The following is a 22,858-nucleotide window of genomic DNA, read 5'->3' as shown; positions in this document are numbered from 1 at the left end:
AGGGGCCATGGTTATAAATGAGTAGGTGGGCTGTAGGGGCCAGGGTTATAAATGAGTAGGTGGGCTGTAGGGGCCATGATTATAAAGGAGTAGGTGGGCTGTAGGGGCCATGATTATAAAGGAGTAGGTGGGCTGTAGGGGCCAGGGTTATAAAGGAGTAGGTGGGCTGTAGGGGCCAGGGTTATAAAGGAGTAGGTGGGCTGTAGGGGCCATGGTTATAAATGAGGTGGGCTGTAGGGGCCATGGTTATAAAGGAGTAGGTGGGCTGTAGGGGCTATGGTTATAAATGAGGTGGGCTGTAGGGGCCATGGTTATAAATGAGTAGGTGGGCTGTAGGGGCCATGGTTATAAATGAGGTGGGCTGTAGGGGCCATGGTTATAAAGGAGTAGGTGGGCTGTAGGGGCCAGGGTTATAAAGTAGGTGGGCTGTAGGGGCCATGGTTATAAAGTAGGTGGGCTGTAGGGGCCAGGGTTATAAAGGAGTAGGTGGGCTGTAGGGGCCAGGGTTATAAAGTAGGTGGGCTGTAGGGGCCATGGTTATAAAGTAGGTGGGCTGTAGGGGCCAGGGTTATAAAGTAGGTGGGCTGTAGGGGCCAGGGTTATAAAGGAGTAGGTGGGCTGTAGGGGCCATGATTATAAAGGAGTAGGTGGGCTGTAGGGGCCATGATTATAAAGGAGTAGGTGGGCTGTAGGGGCCAGGGTTATAAATGAGTAGGTGGGCTGTGGAAGGTCAGGACCGATGTGGCTGGGTGGATGTGATGTCTATTACAGAGTCCAGTAGAGGACTCTACCTGTGCTTACAGAACTAGGGTTATAATATCGTAACCTTGGTTCCCATTGGCCAACACTGGATCTCTAACTCAAGACTTTGTCTCCATCTTTAAAGCCTCTCAGTCATTCCTGCCAGCAGCTGGAATCATAAACATCCTGAACATGCAGCCAACAGAATGATCAGGTGAATTACTTTGAAGTGGATCCAAACCATGGAAGGACAACCCTGCACAGAATACATCATAATGTATAATACCCATGAGACCAGACCCTCGGAGTTTCTTGACTTATTTATTTAGGGTTTTCACTTAATTTGTCACCCATCTTTAAGTGGTGCTCAATTGAGTTTCCAAGTCCTGTCATTATTCCCAGCATGACGGACACTCAGACTCATGTCTCTCCATCAGGCATTCTGAGGAATGTTGTTTCTGATGTAGCAGACAGCAGCTCAGTCCCAGTGACTTTATGTTAGAAAGAAGGAGCACTTTATTGGTTGGAGTGATTTTTCCAAGTCAGTTAAACTAAATTACAGCAGACATGTCTCCTACCTTGAGTGGTACTGAGCTATGCACAGTTCTGGTTGTAACATATCAAGAGGCTTCTGCCTCCAACACAATGAGGCGAATGGAACTTTCTAAAAGAAAAGTCACCAGCAGCAAACATTTCCGATGTAGTCATCTCAAAACCGTGGCACATAAACCAAAATTAGCTGCAGGGAAACGCAGCATACGGGTAAAATGGAACATAATAATAATAATAATATGGGGGAACTGAACTAAAAAGGTACCAAAACTAACAATCAGGTTGAGAAAACAAAGGAAAGATTTACAAGAGCTTTTTGTCAACATGAATGAGTCGGAGACGCTAACGAGCTCATCTCAGTCCCCAGGAGGGAAACTAACTCTGCTATGTCACACCACTGGAACATGAATACACATGTGTTACTGTCCAGTCTGTTACTGTCCAGTCTGTTAGTGTCCAGTCTGTCTGTGGTGCGTCTCCCTCGGTGGACACAGAGGAGTGAGGCTCATCCAGATGCTGATGTCACACATCAAATCAAAAGGTTGGTTTTTATTCCAGCTCGACCAGCAGGTCTCCCTCTCCCACCGTCTCCCCCGGCTTACAGTGGACGCTCTTAACCTGGAGGGCAGAAGGAACATTAAACACACTTTAAAACGGGAAAATTCCAAAGGCCCATACATACAGAATAGTATTATGATGCTCTAACGATAACAGTGTTTCATATCATTACCTTTGCTTGCCTCGCAGCAGTCAAACTGTTCTGCATCTTCATGGCTTCTATCACACAGATCTCCTGACCCTCTGAAACCTAAACACACACACACACACACACACACACACACACACACACACACACACACACACACACACACACACACACACACACACACACACACACACACACACACACACACACACACACACGTTATGTATTGCAGCACATGTACCACATGGACAGCTGCAAAAAAACACCTATACGTGAAAGTTGAACATGTCCCTCCAAAACCATGGGTTTGCTGCAATGACAGCCTCCACTCTTCTGCTTCCAGACGTTATATTTTGGAAGATTTGTTCCATTCAGCCACGCGAGCACGAGGCGGCGCTCGCACCAAACCAGCCGATGTGACGGTGAGCGCGAGGTTGTGCAGCGGTGTGGGCGTGTCCCTTAAATGGGCCCATTGGAGCGACACTCAATCTGATTGGCCCGTTTGATCGCCGGGTACGTGATTGGTGCTGCGTTGTCTCCCGGCATCCTGCAGTCTCCACCCACACCGTCACAAGGACACGCATTCAAATGAAGGGGAGGACTGGTGTTTCGGTTGCAACCGCCTCAATGAGGGACAGTACCGGTGTTGGCTGATACGGTCTGACCGAGTCAGTGTTTCAGCGTTCTTAAACATTGAAGCTGCCGTTGTGCACGTTAGAACAGGACAGAGACAAATCCAAACTGTTGAGGAACACATTGTCTAAATATCACCGTCGCATCAGTACGTCTATAAAACAGTCTGCAGCTAAGAACGTCAGTTTGTTGAGTCTCTCCTGGAACATTATGTTCTGTGGTTGAAGAGAACTATTTATCCACAGAACATAATGTTCCAGGAGAGACTCAACAAACTGAGACACTAGAGGTAGAAGTCTGCATGTAGGAGGTAGAAGTCTGCAGGTAGGAGGTACATGTCTAAAGGTAGGAGCTAGAAGTCTGCAGGTAGGAGCTAGACGTCTACAAGTAGGAGGTAGAAGTCTGCAGGTAGGAGGTAGAAGTCTGCAGGTAGGAGCTAGACGTCTACAAGTAGGAGGTAGAAGTCTGCAGGTAGGAGCTAGAAGTCTGCAGGTAGGAGGTAGAAGTCTGCAGGTAGGAGGTAGATGTCTACAGGTAGGAGGTAGACGTCTACAAGTAGGAGGTAGAAGTCTGCAGGTAGGAGGTAGACGTCTACAAGTAGGAGGTAGATGTCTACAGGTAGGAGGTAGAAGTCTGCAGGTAGGAGGGAGACGTCTACAAGTAGGAGGTAGATGTCTACATGTAGGAGGTAGAAGTCTGCAGGTAGGAGGTAGACGTCTACAGGTAGGAGCTAGAAGTCTGCAGGTAGGAGCTAGACGTCTACAGGTAGGAGGTAGACGTCTACAAGTAGGAGGTAGAAGTCTGCAGGTAGGAGGTAGACGTCTACAGGTAGGAGCTAGACGTCTACAGTTAGAAGGTAGACGTCTACAGGTAGAAGGTAGACGTCTGCAGGTAGGAGGTAGAAGTCTGCAGGTAGGAGGTAGAAGTCTGCAGGTAGGAGGTAGATGTCTACAGGTAGGAGGTAGATGTTTTCAGGTAGGAGGTAGATGTCTGCAGGTAGGAGGTAGACGTCTACAGGTAGGAGGTAGACGTCTACAGGTAGGAGGTAGAAGTATCTAGGAGGTAGACGTCTACAGGTAGGAGGTAGACGTCTACAGGTAGGAGCTAGATGTCTACAGGTAGGAGGTAGATGTCTACAGGTAGGAGGTAGACGTCTACAGGTAGGAGGTAGACGTCTACAGGTAGGAGGTAGAAGTATCTAGGAGGTAGACGTCTACAGGTAGGAGGTAGACGTCTACAGGTAGGAGCTAGATGTCTACAGGTAGGAGGTAGATGTCGACGTGTGATGCGTTACTTACCGTGTCTCCGGGCTTGACGGACACAGCCACCACAGCACCGGGCATCGGCGAGCGCAGGAGGCTGCTGGTGTCTTCTGGAACCTTCTCTGGCATGTAGGAGTTTAACTCTGCAGCCAACTTGGACAGGACGCGGACCTTAAACTACGTGAAGAACACGCAGTGTAAGAAACACAGGACGGCAGGGTCTCGTCCCGCCATATGATCAAAGGGAGAGGCTGTCATTCATACATAATATTCACTGTCCTCGAGTGACAGCGAGGTCACCTGAGTGTTGGTTAAGGCATCGAACATATATTTTGGAATTCAGTTCTTACATATAATTACAACCATGGATCTCTTGGAGCATTTATACACGTGAATTAAGGTTTGCTTTGATTGTAAATCAATAAAATGTACAAAATACTGCAAGCAAAGCACATGTAATCACCTTTTGTGTAATAGTCTCCGACTGTAAATAAAAGAAAGCACTGGAAACTTCTATTTAAGTAATATATAAAATAGATTTACTTAACTTCTTTTAGTAATATCTTGAAGTTATTTTTTAGAATACATTTATTTTCATATATTATAATGATCGTATATTATAATTATTGACACAAGATATACCGGTGCCCGCTGAGATAGAAAGAGGACTGGAGTGAGATTATTCTGTCCTTACCGCGGTGCCCAGGTACTGCAGGACGATCCTCCCTGAAGCGTCTCTGGACAGACACTAAAACAAAAACAGAATATCAGCTGTAGTCTCTAGAACTTTGTAATCTCTGGTGATTTTGAGAGCACTTCATATGATCTCATTATATAATTCAACAACCTGAACCTGTGTGTGTGTTACCTGCAGTATCCTGTGTGTGTGTGTTACCTGCAGCATCCTGTGTGTGTGTTACCTGCAGCATCCTGTGTGTGTGTTACCTGCAGCATCCCGTGTGTGTGTGTTGCCTGCAGCATCCTGTGTGTGTGTTACCTGCAGCATCCCGTGTGTGTGTTTCCTGCAGCATCCTGTGTGTGTGTGTTACCTGCAGCATCCTGTGTGTGTTACCTGCAGCATCCTGTGTGTGTTACCTGCAGCATCCCGTGTGTGTGTTACCTGCAGCATCCCGTGTGTGTGTTACCTGCAGCATCCTGTGTGTGTTGCCTGCAGCATCCTGTGTGTGTTACCTGCAGCATCCTGTGTGTGTGTTACCTGCAGCATCCTGTGTGTGTGCTACCTGCAGCATCCTGTGTGTGTTACCTGCAGCATCCTGTGTGTGCTACCTGCAGCATCCTGTGTGTGTGTTACCTGCAGCATCCTGTGTGTGTTACCTGCAGCATCCTGTGTGTGTGCTACCTGCAGCATCCTGTGTGTGTTACCTGCAGCATCCTGTGTGTGTTACCTGCAGCATCCTGTGTGTGTTACCTGCAGCATCCTGTGTGTGTGTTACCTGCAGCATCCTGTGTGTGTTACCTGCAGCATCCTGTGTGTGTGCTACCTGCAGCATCCTGTGTGTGTGTTACCTGCAGCATCCTGTGTGTGTGTTACCTGCAGCATCCTGTGTGTGTGTTACCTGCAGCATCCTGTGTGTGTGTTACCTGCAGCATCCTGTGTGTGTGTTACCTGCAGCATCCTGTGTGTGTTACCTGCAGCATCCTGTGTGTGTTACCTGCAGCATCCTGTGTGTGTTACCTGCAGCATCCTGTGTGTGTTACCTGCAGCATCCTGTGTGTGTGTTACCTGCAGCATCCTGTGTGTGTTACCTGCAGCATCCTGTGTGTGTTACCTGCAGCATCCTGTGTGTGTGTTACCTGCAGCATCCTGTGTGTGTGCTACCTGCAGCATCCTGTGTGTGTGCTACCTGCAGCATCCTGTGTGTGTTACCTGCAGCATCCTGTGTGTGTTACCTGCAGCATCCTGTGTGTGCCGTTGATGGAGAGCGGCAGCAGTCGGGAGGCCAGGTTCCACTGTCCGTTGACTTCCACCTTTTCTCCCTCCACCTCCACCTGCAAGACACAGGATAATTCATATTCATAATACATCACAGCTTTACGGTTCTTTTCTTATCTTTCCAGTCTAATGCTTCAGGACTCTGTTGTCATAGTAGATATTGAGACACCTCATTTGTTCATTAAATACTCACAGTGTAAACGTTTCCTGATTTGGTCACATTCACAGAATGGCGTCCTTCCTCCAGCTCCACACACAGCTCCCAGTGGCTGCATTCCACAGGAGTGGAAGACACCCTGCCACACACACACACACACACACACACACACTTTAAGCATCAGAGCGTATTCTTCTGGAGTACCAGCTAGTAGAATGACACCTCATCTGTGGCATTCTGTGGCTGGATGACCCGTACCTGACTGTGTTCACACCTATTTCTAGTTTCTCGGTGGTGCTGAACAATTTCACTCGTTAGCAAAATCCAGACAAAATACTCCACGATGTTCAATAAGTGAAATCTTGATTATCTCTAAAGACATAATAAAAACAAAGTGGACCATCTAGGTACTTGTGAGAACAAGCAGCCAGTGTGACATCTGCCTCCAGCACAGGGTCTCCAGCCAACACGGGGCAGCTGTGTGGTGAGAGCATCAAGATGTGCAAAACTCCACTGAGTAACCAGATTGGCAGGTAAAGATTTAACACGGTGATTTGCGTGCTCTCTGCAGCCGGTGTTTGTTCTAATATAAGTATGTAAGTGCGTTTCCCTGCTTCCCACAACACACACTGAGCCATTTGACTCCTGATGCACAATGCATGTCTGTCCTTTGTTATGTCTCAAGTACATCCCATATTGTTGACTTATCTTATCTAAATTTATATATTAATAAATATATAATATAAATATGAACTATAATAATAATACAATATAATTAATTATGATTATAATATTAATTATGATTATTATATATTATTATTTATATATGTTTTGTGCATTACTGTTATATCTTTTATATTTTGTGCCTTATTTTTATTTATTTTTTACCTTAAGTTTATTCTAACTCTGTGTGTTAGGAGGACCCAGCAAAATAAGCATTTCATTGTGTAGAATAACTCTGTTATCTGTGCATATGACAGTAAAAACATCTTGAATCTTAAATAAGTGAGCTCCTGCATCTTGTGAACAATGTATATTAAAGTTACGATGTGTCGTCATTATTTCTCAAAATAAAATACTGTGTCCCTAGTTTACTTATATGCCCCTAAAATAATACATAAAAGTAAGCGTGGAGCCCTGCCTCTACGATTTGAGCTTGCCCCCTCTCTCATGAATACACTTCATGGTTCACTGACTGTAGGGACAGCTTGTAGCACACTGAGCTCGCTGGTGACTCGCCTCAGCTCCCCCAGGACCCTCTGTGAGCGCAGCTGAGCCGTGACGTGGAGCGCTGCGGCGGCGGCCAGCAGCTCCCTGCGCTTGTCCGCCTGCAGCTGGTGACCCTTGAAGCCATCGGGGTAAACCTCCGGCAGGAAGTTGGTGGTGATGTCGCCAGAGATAAATCGAGGGTGGGTGATGATCTCCCGCAGGAGGGAAATGTTGTGGGTCACACCTGGAGAGGAGATCACCAAACTTTAAATAAATAAGCGGATGTCCAATTTAAAAACAGTGATGAGCGTCTGAGCGGACTTTTATTGTGAAAATCTGGTGTGTACCTCTGATGACGTAGTTATCCAGAGCGTCCTCCATCTTGGAGAGAGCTTCAGCTCGCGTAGCTCCATAGGTAACCAACTACAGATGGAAACAGGAAACAGGAAATGATGTCACCCAAAACCCTTCTGTGTCCTGGGACCCACTTTCTTATTGTCCTAAAATAAGAAACAGAGCATTTCATATTCAACACGTCACTGACCTTAGAGATCATGGGGTCGTAGTAGATGCTGATGTCACTCCCCTCCTGGATTCCACTGTCTACACGCACCTGAGGAGAAAATATTGAGGAGACGGAGTGGATTGTGTGTGAGGAGAATATCATTTGAATAAGAAATAAGGTGAAACTTTAAACTACAGTGTCTTTCACACACACACACTTACATTGCTGAGGTTGAGTGGCTCTTGGTATTGAGACAGCCGTCCAATGGAGGGAAGACCAAAAGACTTGTAAGGATCCTAACGGAACAAACCAGATTTAAAAACACTGAAGCGACAGGTTTCACTCCCAGCAGCAGCTCAAGCAGAATGTTTAAAAAGGAAATACTTTCATTTAATCCTCTATAATGTTTTCTAACAATAATCATAGTACTTCATAATTGCTCGTCACTCTCTGACATCATTTTCTTTTGCAAAGATCTATTCTCATGATTTAATATTAAAGCAAACGAGTAACTTATGACACAATGCAAAAATACTGTGGTTATAACGCATTATGGATATTTACGACTGCTTATAACTATAATTATACTGCGCCACAAGCAGTTAATAACACCAGAAGTATGTTAATAACACATTTAGTCTTTTAGGAACCACAGACCTCGGCGTAGACTCGACTCTCGATGGCCCAGCCGTTGATTGGGATGTCTTCCTGTTTGTGCTGCAGTTGGTAACCCTTGGCAACCCTGATCATCTGCTCAACCAGGTCCAGCCCAGTAATGCATTCTGTGATGGGATGCTCCACCTGGGTTCAAAGGTCAAACACAGGAGATACGGTTTCTAGAAGCACATTTGTCGAGTGCTTGTTGGGCGTTAAACTCGAGGGGCTCACCTTCTCTTGTGTTCGGGTCGCCGACCCGTTTCAGGTTTTTAATGCATAAAAGAACCACATACATGTGTTTATTGCATCAAGGCCTTTTGACTTTGTCAGGAAACTCTATTTCAACTAAATACAAAAATTCCACTAAATTATAAAATGCTCTGGTTGAAATGATGAGCTTTGTAAGATTTGCTTGATTGGTTGTTTTTTTTTGGACCTTGCAAATCTATATTTTGTGTTATGACTTGTTCTGCTTTTCATTTTGTGTTTGTGTTAAAGTTATATTGCTTAAAAAAAGCAACTTGTTTTTAGTGTATTTTACAGCTGATTTAAGACAAGGGTTTAAAACCGACCAGTTAACACAAGAGATGCTAACAGAAAGCTAACACAAGAGATGCTAACAGAAAGCTAACACAAGAGATGCTAACAGAAAGCTAACACAAGAGATGCTAAAAGAAAGTTAACACAAGACATGCTAACAGAAAGTTAACACAAGAGATGCTAACAGAAAGTTAACACAAGAGATGCTAACAGAAAGTTAACACAAGAGATGCTAAAAGAAAGTTAACACAAGAGATGCTAACAGAAAGTTAACACAAGAGATGCTAAAAGAAAGTTAACACAAGAGATGCTAACAGAAAGTTAACACAAGAGATGCTAACAGAAAGCTAACACAAGAGATGCTAACAGAAAGTTAACACAAGAGATGCTAACAGAAAGTTAACACAAGAGATGCTAACAGAAAGTTAACACAAGAGATGCTAACAGAAAGTTAACACAAGAGATGCTAAAAGAAAGTTAACACAAGAGATGCTAACAGAAAGTTAACACAAGAGATGCTAAAAGAAAGTTAACACAAGAGATGCTAACAGAAAGTTAACACAAGAGATGCTAACAGAAAGCTAACACAAGAGATGCTAACAGAAAGTTAACACAAGAAATGCTAACAGAAAGTTAACACAAGAGATGCTAACAGAAAGCTAACACAAGAGATGCTAAAAGAAAGTTAACACAAGAGATGCTAACAGAAAGTTAACACAAGAGATGCTAACAGAAAGCTAACACAAGAGATGCTAAAAGAAAGTTAACACAAGAGATGCTAACAGAAAGTTAACACAAGAGATGCTAACAGAAAGTTAACACAAGAGATGCTAACAGAAAGCTAACACAAGAGATGCTAACAGAAAGTTAACACAAGAGATGCTAACAGAAAGCTAACACAAGAGATGCTAACAGAAAGTTAACACAGGAGATGCTAACAGAAAGTTAACACAAGAGATGCTAACAGAAAGCTAACACAAGAGGAAGGTGGCCCTTTTTTACTGGCCCTAGAGCGACGCTCTTTTCACACAGAAGTGGGATCGCGCTCTAGTTCCACTGGAGTTGCGCAGTGCAACAACGGTTTCCTCGTTAGGACAAGCAGCACACACACACACACACACACACACACACACACACACACACACACACACACACACACACACACACACACACACACACACACACACACACACACGCACGCACACGCACACGCACACGCACACACACACCTGCAGTCGTGTGTTCATCTCCAGGAAGTAGAAGTTCTTCTTAGAATCCACCAGGAACTCCACGGTGCCAGCAGAGGAGTACTGCACGGCCCGGGCCAGCAGCACCGCCTGCTCGCCCATCGCCCGCCGCGTCTCCGGGTCCAGGAAGGTGCTGGAGAGGAGACGACAGACACTCGTACTCACTCAGGTGTCTAACATTCCACGCCTTGGTATTCAACAGACGATCTCATTCAGATTCATACGAAGAAGTCACAAAGGTAGTTTATCTTTAATGCTGGATAGTGTGCGGGTGGCTGGGCTGCCGTGATGGAGGAGGGAGATGCAGATGACTTACAAATTAAATAACACTGTCGAACTGTGAGGTCACAGTGACCTTTGACCTCTGACCACCAACATCTAATCATCGTTGAGTCCAAGTGGACGTTTGTGCCAAATTTCATGTGCATGAGGATGGGATGGACCCAACAACATGATGAAAGGCAAAGAGCAAACAGTTCCTCACTAACCTGGGAGCTTCTTCCACCACCTTCTGGTTCCTCCTCTGGATGGAGCATTCCCTCTCGTTCAGCCACAGAGCGTTCCCGTGTTTATCCGCCAGCACCTACAGCACAAACAACACAAACAACACAAACAACACAAACAACAACCTGAGCTTCTCTCTGCTGACGGACAGGCAACGGCTTCTTTTAAACAGTTCAAAATGAACATTTAGGTTAAGTTTAAAGTGCAATAATTCAAACTATACACGTCAGATTGAGAAATTGTCACTGTTGGATATCAGGTGTGTGTGTGTGTGTGTGTTACCTGTATCTCAATGTGTCTGGGGTTGTCTATGAACTTCTCAATGAGCAGCCTGTCGTCTCCGAAGCTGGAGGCTGCCTCCTGGGACGAGAACCGGAAGCCTTCCCTGTGACAGAACACATGCACACACATGCAAGCATCAGTCTCACAGTGGTCTGCAGCAGTACAAGTAGAAAGGAGTATAAAGGAGTATAAAGGAGTATAAAGGAGTATAAAGTACACATGGAAGCAAGATCTCCAACGACAACAGCAGTGAGAAAGAAAAGCAGCTGAGGCCCTGGAAGCAGGACTAAACAGGGACGTTATTGTATGTGGTTGCAGTATTTTGAAGAGAAGGTTTGGCAGTAGCATCTGAGGTCATTCTAGAAGCAGATACAGTAAATGTAGAAGTACATCAACTCCCCATCTTCTTTCAGCAGTGAATATATTTGTTAAAAAAGAGGTTCACTAGTGCAGATTGACAGAAACAGGCATACTAAACCTCGTCTCGTCATCATTCCAAGCGATCCTCATTCCTTTCCCTCCTCCTCCTGCAGAAGCTTTGATCATCACTGGGTAGCCTAGACAACAGAGATAACGCACAATGAAGGTACAATCACAAGAGCTTGTGTGGAGGAGAACAGTCATGAAGATGTCCTGCTCCACCAGGACAACAACATTAACAGTAGTTTGGGGATGTCTAAATCAAGATACAAAACAAGCTTTTGGAATATTCTTGACCTTAACCCCTGTTCAAATGTGTAAATATGTAGTTGACTAGAAAAACACCACATTTCTGACATTTGGGGTCCAGAACCCTGGCAGGAGCTTCATGGCCACCAAAAGCAAATCATCAGAGAGCTTAACACAGATCAGCTGTGCTGGATGTAACTCTGTGGCCGTCATATTGTTTTATGTTTTCAGAAGACATGTAACCTTTTGACGGCAAATGTATGGAGAGTAAAGAGATGATGACTGAACACGTCCTCTGACACACACACACACACACACACACACACACACACACACACACACACACACACAGTGGATGAGTGATGACTTACCAATGTCCTGTGAGATCTTCACAGCTTCCTCAGCAGTCTGGCACAGAGAGAGTTTATGGTTACGGATGATGAACCAAAGCATTACTGACACTATGTTCTCATTGAACTGACTCGTTCTCTTTAAACTGACTCGCTCTCTTTAAACTGACTCGCTCTCTTTGAACTGATTGAACTGACTCGTTCTCTTTAAACTGACTCGCTCTCTTTAAACTGACTCGCTCTCTTTGAACTGATTGAACTGACTCGTTCTCTTTGAACTGACTCGTTCCCTTTAAACTGACTCGTTCTCTTTAAACTGACTCGCTCTCTTTAAACTGACTCGCTCTCTTTGAACTGACTCGCTCTCTTTGAACTGACTCGCTCTCTTCGAACTGACTCGTTCTCTTCAAACTGACTCGCTCTCTTCAAACTGACTCGCTCTCTTTAAACTGACTCGCTCTCTTTGAACTGACTCGCTCTCTTTGAACTGACTCGCTCTCTTTGAACTGATTGAACTGACTCGCTCTCTTCAAACTGACTCGCTCTCTTCAAACTGACTCGTTCTCATTGAACTGACTTGTTCTCTTTGAACTGATTGAACTGACTCGCTCTCTTCAAACTGACTCGTTCTCTTCAAACTGACTCGCTCTCTTCAAACTGACTCGCTCTCTTTAAACTGACTCGCTCTCTTTGAACTGACTCGCTCTCTTTGAACTGACTCGCTCTCTTTGAACTGATTGAACTGACTCGCTCTCTTTGAACTGATTGAACTGACTCGTTCTCTTTAAACTGACTCGCTCTCTTTAAACTGACTCGCTCTCTTTGAACTGATTGAACTGACTCGTTCTCTTTGAACTGACTCGTTCCCTTTAAACTGACTCGTTCTCTTTGAACTGACTCGCTCTCTTTGAACTGACTCGCTCTCTTCGAACTGACTCGTTCTCTTCAAACTGACTCGCTCTCTTCAAACTGACTCGCTCTCTTTAAACTGACTCGCTCTCTTTGAACTGACTCGCTCTCTTTGAACTGACTCGCTCTCTTTGAACTGATTGAACTGACTCGCTCTCTTCAAACTGACTCGCTCTCTTCAAACTGACTCGTTCTCATTGAACTGACTTGTTCTCTTTGAACTGATTGAACTGACTCGCTCTCTTCAAACTGACTCGTTCTCTTCAAACTGACTCGCTCTCTTCAAACTGACTCGCTCTCTTTAAACTGACTCGCTCTCTTTGAACTGACTCGCTCTCTTTGAACTGACTCGCTCTCTTTGAACTGATTGAACTGACTCGCTCTCTTCAAACTGACTCGCTCTCTTCAAACTGACTCGTTCTCATTGAACTGACTTGTTCTCTTTGAACTGATTGAACTGACTCGCTCTCTTTGAACTGACTTGTTCTCTTTGAACTGATTGAACTGACTCGCTCTCTTTGAACTGACTCGTTCTCTTTGAACTGATTGAACTGACTTGTTCTCTTTGAACTGATTGAACTGACTCGTTCTCTTTGAACTGACTCGTTCTATTTGAACTGATTGAACTGACTCGTTCTCTTTGAACCGACTCGTCACCGTTCTGGGTCAAACTCGTCTTGATGGTTTCAAATATGGAGCACTCATGTTCCTAGAATAATCTGTCATTATGTTGTGTTGTTTGATTGGATCACTAGGGTTGTAAGAGAAGTAGTAAAGTGAAACCTTTAATAATAATAATAATAATAATAACACTGGACTTGCACAATGCATTAGTCAGGAAACACAGCGACTTGTCTTGGTTGGGACTCAACTACTTGAAGTCATTTGCATGAGATGACTGTTTCTTTAAATGTGTTGTTTCTGGTAAACAATGGATTGTGTATGTGTTGAAAGACCAAACTTCTTGTTGTTGAAACAGGACACAGTTAACCATACTTTTAGGAATGCCTACTGTCCATAAACAATATTACTGACTTTTACAAATTAATGAATAAGGAAGAGTGGCCCATGAAGGGTGTGTGTGTGTGTGTGTGTGTGTGTGTGTGTACCTTGACGACTCCATCGTATCCTGGGATGGTGTTGACCGTGGCCGCCTTAGCGATCAGCTTGCTCTCAATCTTATCTCCCATGGCCTGAATAGCGTGTGTGTCTGGACCAATGAAGGCCACGCCCTCCGCTGCCTAGCAACGAAACAACAACACCACTGAGGTTACCATATCTGACCTTGAGTTCTCACATGTACTGACCTCAAGGTCAGAAATGTACTTCTTTACTCAACTGTGAATACACTGTAGAAGCACAAGACACGCGATACAGCTCAGAAAGCTTCTGCTCACGTTGTAATAATGACAGTCACCATGGATACGTTCTCAGCGGTGTAGGCGAGCTCCAGCACTACAATATAATCTCACCACGCTTACTCTCAGAAGTCATGCAAGTCTCCCAATGCCAGAGTCCAAGAGGAGACAAACACGCTAAAGGTCATAAAAGTATTGGAGCATTCACGCTCATTTCTATCAGCGACAAATGCATTTCTTAACCAAAAAAACTTCAATCAGTTCCCACCAAAGCGTTTGTTTGTCATTAATTAATTTTGAACTCCCAACAGTAAAAGTGTGTGTGTAAATAAGTGTGCGTCCGATTCTGTGTAATACTCACCAGTCGCTTCGCAAACTCTTTGTTTTCAGAGAGAAACCCGTAGCCAGGATGAACCTTTGTAGAGAGAAACGTACTTTATTTGATTTGTTTCAAAGGCTTTTAAACACCAAGAGCTAGCAGCTTACCTGTGTGCACACTACCTGCACAACAAGAACCTCTTGACAGCTCTGTGTCGTCGTTATCGTGATGAGCATGTGCAACAAGTACACAACAAGTACACAACATGTACGCATGCCGTCTACCACCTTCACACAATGCAAGAAGAGTCGTGGGAAAAGCTTACAGCCTGTGCTCCAGTCGCTCTGACGGCCTCCATGATGGCGTCCATGTTTAAGTAGCTTTTATTGGTAGGGGCGGGGCCAACACACACCGCTTCATCGGCCATCTTTACATGAACCTAGACACACACACACACAGAGAAGTTGTCAGATGTTGGCTTCGCAGTAGAAAGTGTGATGAAGACTCGGCACACACACTGCATGAAGACGTGTTTTTAGGACACATTTCATTTAGCTGACTCTTTTGTTTGTACTCAACCATGAGGACAAACTCACAACAACAAGAAACAAGGAAGTACAATTTCTTCAACAAAGTTAAACTACAAAGTGCTATCAGTAAGAGACATTTTAGTGCTACTAGGTGCTACCTTCCTTATTCAAGGTGTAGTCTGTAAAGATGTGTTTTTAGTTCACGGTGGAAGATGAAGAGACTTCCTGCTGTCCTGATGTCAATGAGGAGCTCATTCCACCATTGACATCAGGACACAAAGTCTGACTTTGTTGAGTGTTTAGCTCGCAGTGACATAAACAAAAAGGACTAGATGGCGACTCACAGCACTGGCGTCGACATCACTGTGAACAGCTACAGTCTGGATGCCCATCTTTTGACAGGTCTTCATCACCTGAGGGGAAAAACACTCGACATTAACGCTTTACTCAATTATCATTGTCAAATACAGCTGTGATCTACATCGGTGGCTAAGAATACAATCTGGGGGAAAAAGCAGCGAAAGCAGTTTGTGATCAAAAGTGTTCAAAACTCTGCAAGACCCAGTTTTCTGTTCGAGCTCCGTCTGCAGCGGTGTGAGCTCCAGCTCCAGGAATTGTGTGTGTGTGTGTGTGTGTGTTCAACTGTCACCCAACGACAGCTGGCTTTCATCTACAGTACATATCTTTGTGTCAGCAGTCTTACCCTGCAGGCGATCTCTCCCCTGTTGGCGATGAGGATCTTATCAAACGTCTGTGGAGGGAATCAGAGAAAGGATTGTTGATCGCTGGCACGACAAGGACGTCACTCCTGAGCAGGGCGCACCCTTCACAAATGACACCCGTGCCTTCGCATCTTTCCTCACAGCTGCTTTACATTCTCCTCAGTGTCAACATCTGCTCGTTGAATACATCAGTGGTTACAGTCAAACAGGGAGGAGAAGTTACCTTTTCATTGGGACTGCAGGCGGTGGAATATTGAGCATACCCGTGCACGGCACAGCAACTGGTCCGGAATGATGCATACTGGAAAACACAGATACACTGTATAAGGGTACGATATCATTTGATTTAGTTCATTGATATATTCACTTAGGATTTACTGTGTTAGGGCTATACGATTAAATCAACTCCATTTATGAGGAATCCGTTTGATCCATTCCGTTATTTATTCTATGTCAAAGTAAAATATTTTGCAAGAAAATCAACCTGCATTTTCAGCAGGTTTAGGCTGGGCAAAGGTTTTTTAGGATTTATTTTCTGGTTAAATGCAAAGCAGATTGATGCAAAAAATAATTATACAATGGTCAGTTTAGAGCAGTGGTTCTTAACCTGGGGGCTGTGACCTCAAGAGGACCCTAACCCCCTAGTGGGCTGTGACCTCAAGAGGACCCTAACCCCCTAGTGGACTGTGACCTCAAGAGGACCCTAACCCCCTAGTGGACTGTGACCTCAAGAGGACCCTAACCCCCTAGTGGGCTGTGACCTCAAGAGGACCCTAACCCTAACCCCCTAGTGGGCTGTGACCTTAAGAGGACCCTAACCCTAACCCCCTAGTGGACTGTGACCTTAAGAGGACCCTAACCCCCTAGTGGGCTGTGACCTCAAGAGGACCCTAACCCTAACCCCCTAGTGGACTGTGACCTCAAGAGGACCCTAACCCCCTAGTGGGCTGTGACCTCAAGAGGACCCTAACCCTAACCCCCTAGTGGGCTGTGACCTCAAGAGGACCCTAACCCCCTAGTGGACTGTGCCCTCAAGAGGACCCTAACCCCCTAGTGGGCTGTGACCTCAAGAGGACCCTAACCCCCTAGTGGACTGTGACCTCAAGAGGACCCAGCCAAAAGACACTTTACAGCCGCAGTCTGGTCCCATTCTCGCGGAGGCCACTAGAATGCAATAACAAAGGTTTTCACGGGACAAAAGAAACGTGACACTCTTTACTTCATCACGTGACACTCTTTACTTCATCACGTGACACTCTTTACTTCATCACGTGACACTCTTTACTTCATCACGTGACACTCCTTACTTCATCACGTGACACTCTTTACTTCATCACGTGACACTCCTTACTTCATTACGTGACACTCTTTACTTCATCACGTGACACTCTTTACTTCATCACGTGACACTCTTTACTTCATCACGTGACACTCTTTACTTCATCACGTGACACTCTTTGATGTGACACTCTTTACTTCATCACGTGACACTCTTTGATGTGACACTCTTTACTTCATCACGTGACACTCTTTGATGTGACACTCTTTACTTCATCACGTGACACTCTTTGATGTGACACTCTTTACTTCATCACGTGACACTCTTTGATGTGACACTTTACTTCATCACGTGACACTCTTTACTTCATCACGTGACACTCTTTGATGTGACACTCTTTACATCATCACGTGACACTCTTTACTTCATTACGTGACACTCTTTGATGTGACACTCTTTACTTCATCACGTGACACTCTTTGATGTGACACTCTTTACTTCATCACGTGACACTCTTTACATCATCACGTGACACTCTTTACATCATCACGTGACACTCTTTACTTCCATTACGTGACACTCTTTACTTCCATTACGTGACACTCTTTGATGTGACACTCTTTACATCATCACGTGACACTCTTTACTTCATTACGTGACACTGTTTACTTCCATTACGTGACACTCTTTACTTCATCACGTGACACTCTTTACATCATCACTCCGTGGTGTGTTGTGAACACCTGTCTGGAGCACGAGCCCGTCTGCGCGAGATACCGTCAAAGTCACAGCTGTTTTAAAGCCACTCCCCTTTAAAAGAATAACCCAATGCCTCATACTTTTATTAACTTCAGGTTTATCTTCCTACAACGCACTTTAACAACTTTAGCGACGTGGCTCCATTTCTGTTTGACCTCATCTGAAGAAGTTCGTGTTGTCTTTAGCTCGTCTCGTGACGCTCAGGACGTCCTCTGTCCCGCGTGCGGACGGTCACGTGCTGATAGTCGACACGCGGCTGTCAGTGTGTTCAACGAGCTCGCGCTCTGACGGTCACTCTCGCGCTCACCTTTCCAGCTAGCAGCAGTCTGTTCAGTGATGGAGAGAGCCTGTGCGCCGCCATGTTGCCGAGCTATGACGGTCAACCACGTCAACGTGATGACGTAGCGTATCGAGCCCTTAGTGGTGACGCGATGACGTAGCGTATCGAGCCCTGAGTGGTGGAGAGAGAGGCGTCAACGCCAGTCAACCTTTTTTTATTCAATCTCAACTTTATTGACAAGTTTCATTTGTCACAACTGCAGAAATAGTGATAATACAAATTAAAAAAATTAAACACTGTCTTTACAATTAGAAGACACGACGTCACAATCCCGACGTGTCTCTTTTCTGGTGGAATATGGATTTTATGTGAAGAAACAAGGTTCCTTGAATTGAAAGTGGGTCATATGCTTTGTGTTATAATAGTGGCACTTTAGGGACTAAGTCCTGACTATCAGACACCTCCATCTGCACTACTCTGACTACTCTTTAATGTCCTTTTTATATTTATCTTGTTTATTGTATATAATATGTATATATGTACGACGAGAGCAATGTGTAACCGGGTCAAATTCCATGTATTTGTACACACACATGGCCAATAAAGCTGATTATGATTCAAATGTAAGGATTCAAGGATAATGTCTTGTCATTATGCAACACAGGGATGCACCACTGTGCAGCTGTTGACCATTTATAACACAATACACACATGACAAGCAGAAGATAAACAGTGCTGCATTCATGGATGCATTTGTTACATTGGCATCATAAGGAATGCAAACGGCAGCAATAAAACAATTCTCTGTTCAGATAATATGGCCGACATCTTCACATTAAAAACTCAACATGAGGAAAACGTTGTGCATAAACTTTGACAGTTTGATGTGAACACAGAGTCCTGGCCTCTGTCCTGCATCAGTGCAGTGTGACCCGACCAGAGCCAGGTCTCTGTGGAGATGAGCCTCCCATCGCTTCATAGAAGTCTTATTTCATCCATCTTTTTGTTGGACGGCTGCGCTGAATCAAATCCCCACGCTTCCTTTCCAGGTGTTGATGAATGCATTGTGTCATATGCCAGCACTGATAAACATGAAAAATAAATACAAAAGTGTTGCTAAATTCATGGGATCTACCGGTCGCAGAATGTACATCTAACATACAACATATATCAAGGTTATAACAACATTCTTGCAACAATATACCAACACTCACATCCCCAGATGTTCAATGCAACAGATGTTGGCTGCTCTAACTGATCCTCCTGTCCACACTGTGAAATGGCCTCTTCCTGATTCAGGTCCTCTGTAAGAGACGGGTCAGCGTTGTGCTTCTGTTGGATGTAATTAATGTGACGAATCATTGGGATCCTCCTCATGTTTTCCACGGCGCCCCCTGCTGAGGAAGCAGGCCAAGTGGGCAACGCCTGTTCAGAAGCGTTGCTCCATTTGATCACATTCTTCCAAAACCTTTCTGCGAAGAAAAACACCAACATCAGCTTTGAATTCAATGTTAAATTGAATCCTTTCAAGATTTAAAAAACAACTCGTGGTTTGGATTGCACAATAGTTTGTTACATGACAGACTGTCTGAAAGCCGGTCTGGTCGATGTAATGCTTAGAGAGGGTTGAAAAGAAGAAGAACACTAAGAGTGAAGGAAAGTCTGCACATGTTACAATGTGTTTTCCTCTGCTGTTAATCATCTCATGGCCATGCAGATGTATCCTGTGACCCTCAGGTTAGGAACTACTGATTTACAAAGCCATACTAAAATGGAATTACATTGCAGTTACCCTGATTCTCTGTGAAACGCTGCATTCCACAGAAACTCACTCGTCACACAAAAGTGTCAGCTCCACGCCAATACTCCTGCCACGCGATGACGGAGGAGTGGACACGGGCAGCTGAGAATCATGTCTTCCTTATTCAGGCATATAAAGCCTCTAACAGGTGGGATCAGTTTAACTCATGTCTTCATTATTCAGGCATGTGAAGGTTCTAATATGAGGATCAGCTGAGCAACAGTGTGCCAGGATAACATCATTGACTCATTTAAAATGTTTCCAAAACATGTGGCCTGTCAGATCCTATTTATCATGTAGCCTTTTTAGTTTTGGCCTTATTTGATAAATAAAATACTTTAACACTGAACACTTCACCATCTACTTATTTTAAAGTGGCTGCTGTCTTTTATATGAACATCATTCTAACGTGTACATTTGTTTCCTGTTCTCTAACTTCTGTTACGCTGCTACAGCTCACACTTTATGATGTATTAGTCATTGACTTTACATCATATTTATATCTTTTTGGATAGGAATATATAAGCATTTTTTTGCTTCTACCTATACCTTTTCAGTGTTTCTGTTTTGTATATTATATAGAATATTGTATTGTATTGTAATGATTGACTGAATAAAAACACACAAACAGATGATGACGTTCTAACAATTCTTCTGTTAACATAAAGCAACGTTCCGCCTTCTCCAGTCCTTTATGTGTGTTTCTTTATTGTCTAAAGGTTTATATCAACAGAACAATACTTCATGTAGAACAGTTTAGTTCATCTTTGGTGTCGATACAAGTGAGACTCCTCGACTGTCTTAACACGTGTGAAGATGAATGAAGATATTGAACAACGATTTGTGTTAAAGTGATTTAAACAAACGTAAAAGAAAGTAAATATTTCACACATGCCTCGTTCATGTAGAATGAGGTTTTAACCTCTGGTGCCGTCCCACAGCTGTTTACACTGAACTATGAAGAGGTTCTGATTTGACTTCCAAATAATATAAATATCAACAAAAATAGCTTATTGACGGCATATTTGACACACGAGAATTCAGTTACCTTTATTGTGAAGTCACTGATTACAGGCCAGCATTCTCCATTGTCACAATACTCCTTTTGCATTGAGTCGGCAAATCATATTAAGCAGTATTTTATTATTGGATATTTTAGTTCTACTAGTCGGTATGGGCCGAATAATTCATAAATAGTTGAACTTATATTTCCATACAGTCATTGAAATAGTGTATACATGCCAGTGTTTTCCATGACAATGGAATTCTCTTTAATTAGTTTTGAACCAGCACAGTGCAATTTAAAACATTTTAACAGACTTGAAACTAAATTGTGACTTTTAAGATGTAATAATATAAATCAATGCCCCTTTCTGCAAAATGTGTGACCAACTGATCCAGACTGAGGCTCCGCCTCCCGCTACCTCCACTGTTTAAAGAAAGACTATGAACCCTTTATCTGCAGATACAGGAAGTTAAGTCATTACAACTGTATTGTTTCTAAAGGACCAATGTCTTGTTACGGAAGAAATACAAATAAATAAATCATACAATTGAAATGTGAACTCTGTCACTACCTTGATTTATTATGTGTAACTTTAAATGTGATTGTTTGAAGAGAATGAAACCTTTAAGATGTGTGAAGCACTTAAGTTACACAAGTAACATGCACTTGTTTGAAAGCAATCAGGTTTCCTGCAACTGAGAAATTCTAAGTTGCAGGAAATGTCACATTAGTTGGCCCAACTTAAATAAATCTGTTGTTTGGAATAACCACTAAGTATATTTCACTTGAAACTATCTAGTTGTTTGAAATAGGAACTCTGAGTACGGCATAGTAATAATAATAAGTACATATAAAGTAAAGTTTGAAGTACTCTTCACATGTTTATTTAGATACTTAAACTTAAGAGTACATCAAAAAAGAGCCATAAATATGAACAGATGGTATAATCCTGATACTGCTGGTTAGTGGTTTTTCAAACCAAACCAAAACCCTTCTTATCCGTAAACATAATCCTGGCAACTGTGCATGACATGTGATGAACAAAAGACTAATAATAAGTTCTTTAGATTTAAATGGTTTATTTAACAAATTACATTTTCATGTGCATGAGAAAAACAATGAACAGTTGATCCTAGTGGTGTTTTGTATTGCTGCTGCTCTGCATGTCTCTGCTGTAAACCGGTGGACTGCCAACGTGTCACCGCTGTATCCAATCAGGAACAGGCCTCCAACCAGTAATGTGGGCTACATTTGCAATAATAATTAATAATTTTAAAAGAAATCTTCTTATCCCTGAGACACGGTCTGACTTGTGTCTCTTCTTGTTTCAACAGAAGTCACACACACCACGATGGGGGATGCAGATGGAAGACGCCTCAGAACATGAGTCTGTTTTATGCAAACCTTAAACCCAGCCGATTGGTCCGCTTCATCCCGGACGCCCATTCATAATTCAACCCGTAGCACCAGGCTACAGATTCATTTAGTTGGCCTGAATGATGTGGTTGGAAGCCAGCATCCGTCTATCAAGCCCAACTACTATCACTCAGTTCGGCTCACGCTTCCCAAATCTCACCCTTCCAGAACATGAAATGCTCTCACGGCCAGAAAGTGGTCTTTGAGGGTTTCCTGTGTGTTTGTGTGCGGTGGGCCGTCCCCTCGCAGCCGGAGTGTTGAGGGTCTGACCAGCTTCCTCCACGGTCACAGCCGGGGACGTTCATGAGACTCGAAGCTGCCAGATCGTGAGTCCATACAGAGAATGGTTGGATGAGATTTCCAAGGTCAAAAAAGAGCTTTCGCGCCCGATAACTCTGGCACCCAGGCATATGAATTTCATATGAATTTAAGCTGTTCTGTGGTCAGATTTAGCATCAGATCTCTGCGCTCCACACTGAACTCATAAAGTAAGCCTCTTTCTCTTTAAGCC

At 43.8% G+C, this 22,858-nt stretch overlaps 1 protein-coding gene across 1 annotated transcript; it reads right to left on the bottom strand.

The window, feature by feature from the left end:
• Nucleotides 1-1,071: 1,071 nt before the first annotated feature.
• pcca (propionyl-CoA carboxylase subunit alpha) lies at nucleotides 1,072-18,210 on the bottom strand. The gene is made up of 23 exons (XM_079229965.1): nucleotides 18,152-18,210; nucleotides 16,030-16,107; nucleotides 15,788-15,835; nucleotides 15,429-15,497; nucleotides 14,880-14,993; nucleotides 14,597-14,650; nucleotides 13,987-14,118; nucleotides 11,990-12,026; nucleotides 11,428-11,506; nucleotides 10,950-11,052; nucleotides 10,652-10,746; nucleotides 10,146-10,296; nucleotides 8,377-8,520; nucleotides 7,941-8,015; nucleotides 7,759-7,827; nucleotides 7,562-7,637; nucleotides 7,245-7,458; nucleotides 6,042-6,144; nucleotides 5,806-5,904; nucleotides 4,589-4,642; nucleotides 3,931-4,071; nucleotides 2,024-2,101; nucleotides 1,072-1,911 (listed from the first exon to the last, which is right to left on the bottom strand). Exons 1-23 carry the CDS (start codon nucleotides 18,203-18,205, stop codon nucleotides 1,843-1,845), a joined length of 2,136 nt encoding a protein of 711 aa, XP_079086091.1. The 5' UTR covers nucleotides 18,206-18,210; the 3' UTR covers nucleotides 1,072-1,842.
• Between the last annotated feature and the right edge of the window lie 4,648 nt (nucleotides 18,211-22,858).

The sequence above is a fragment of the Taurulus bubalis genome, assembly GCF_910589615.1.
Source record: "Taurulus bubalis genome assembly, chromosome: 14".
Lineage (NCBI taxonomy): Eukaryota > Metazoa > Chordata > Actinopteri > Perciformes > Cottidae > Taurulus > Taurulus bubalis.
This window is presented reverse-complemented; position numbering and strand designations above follow the sequence as displayed.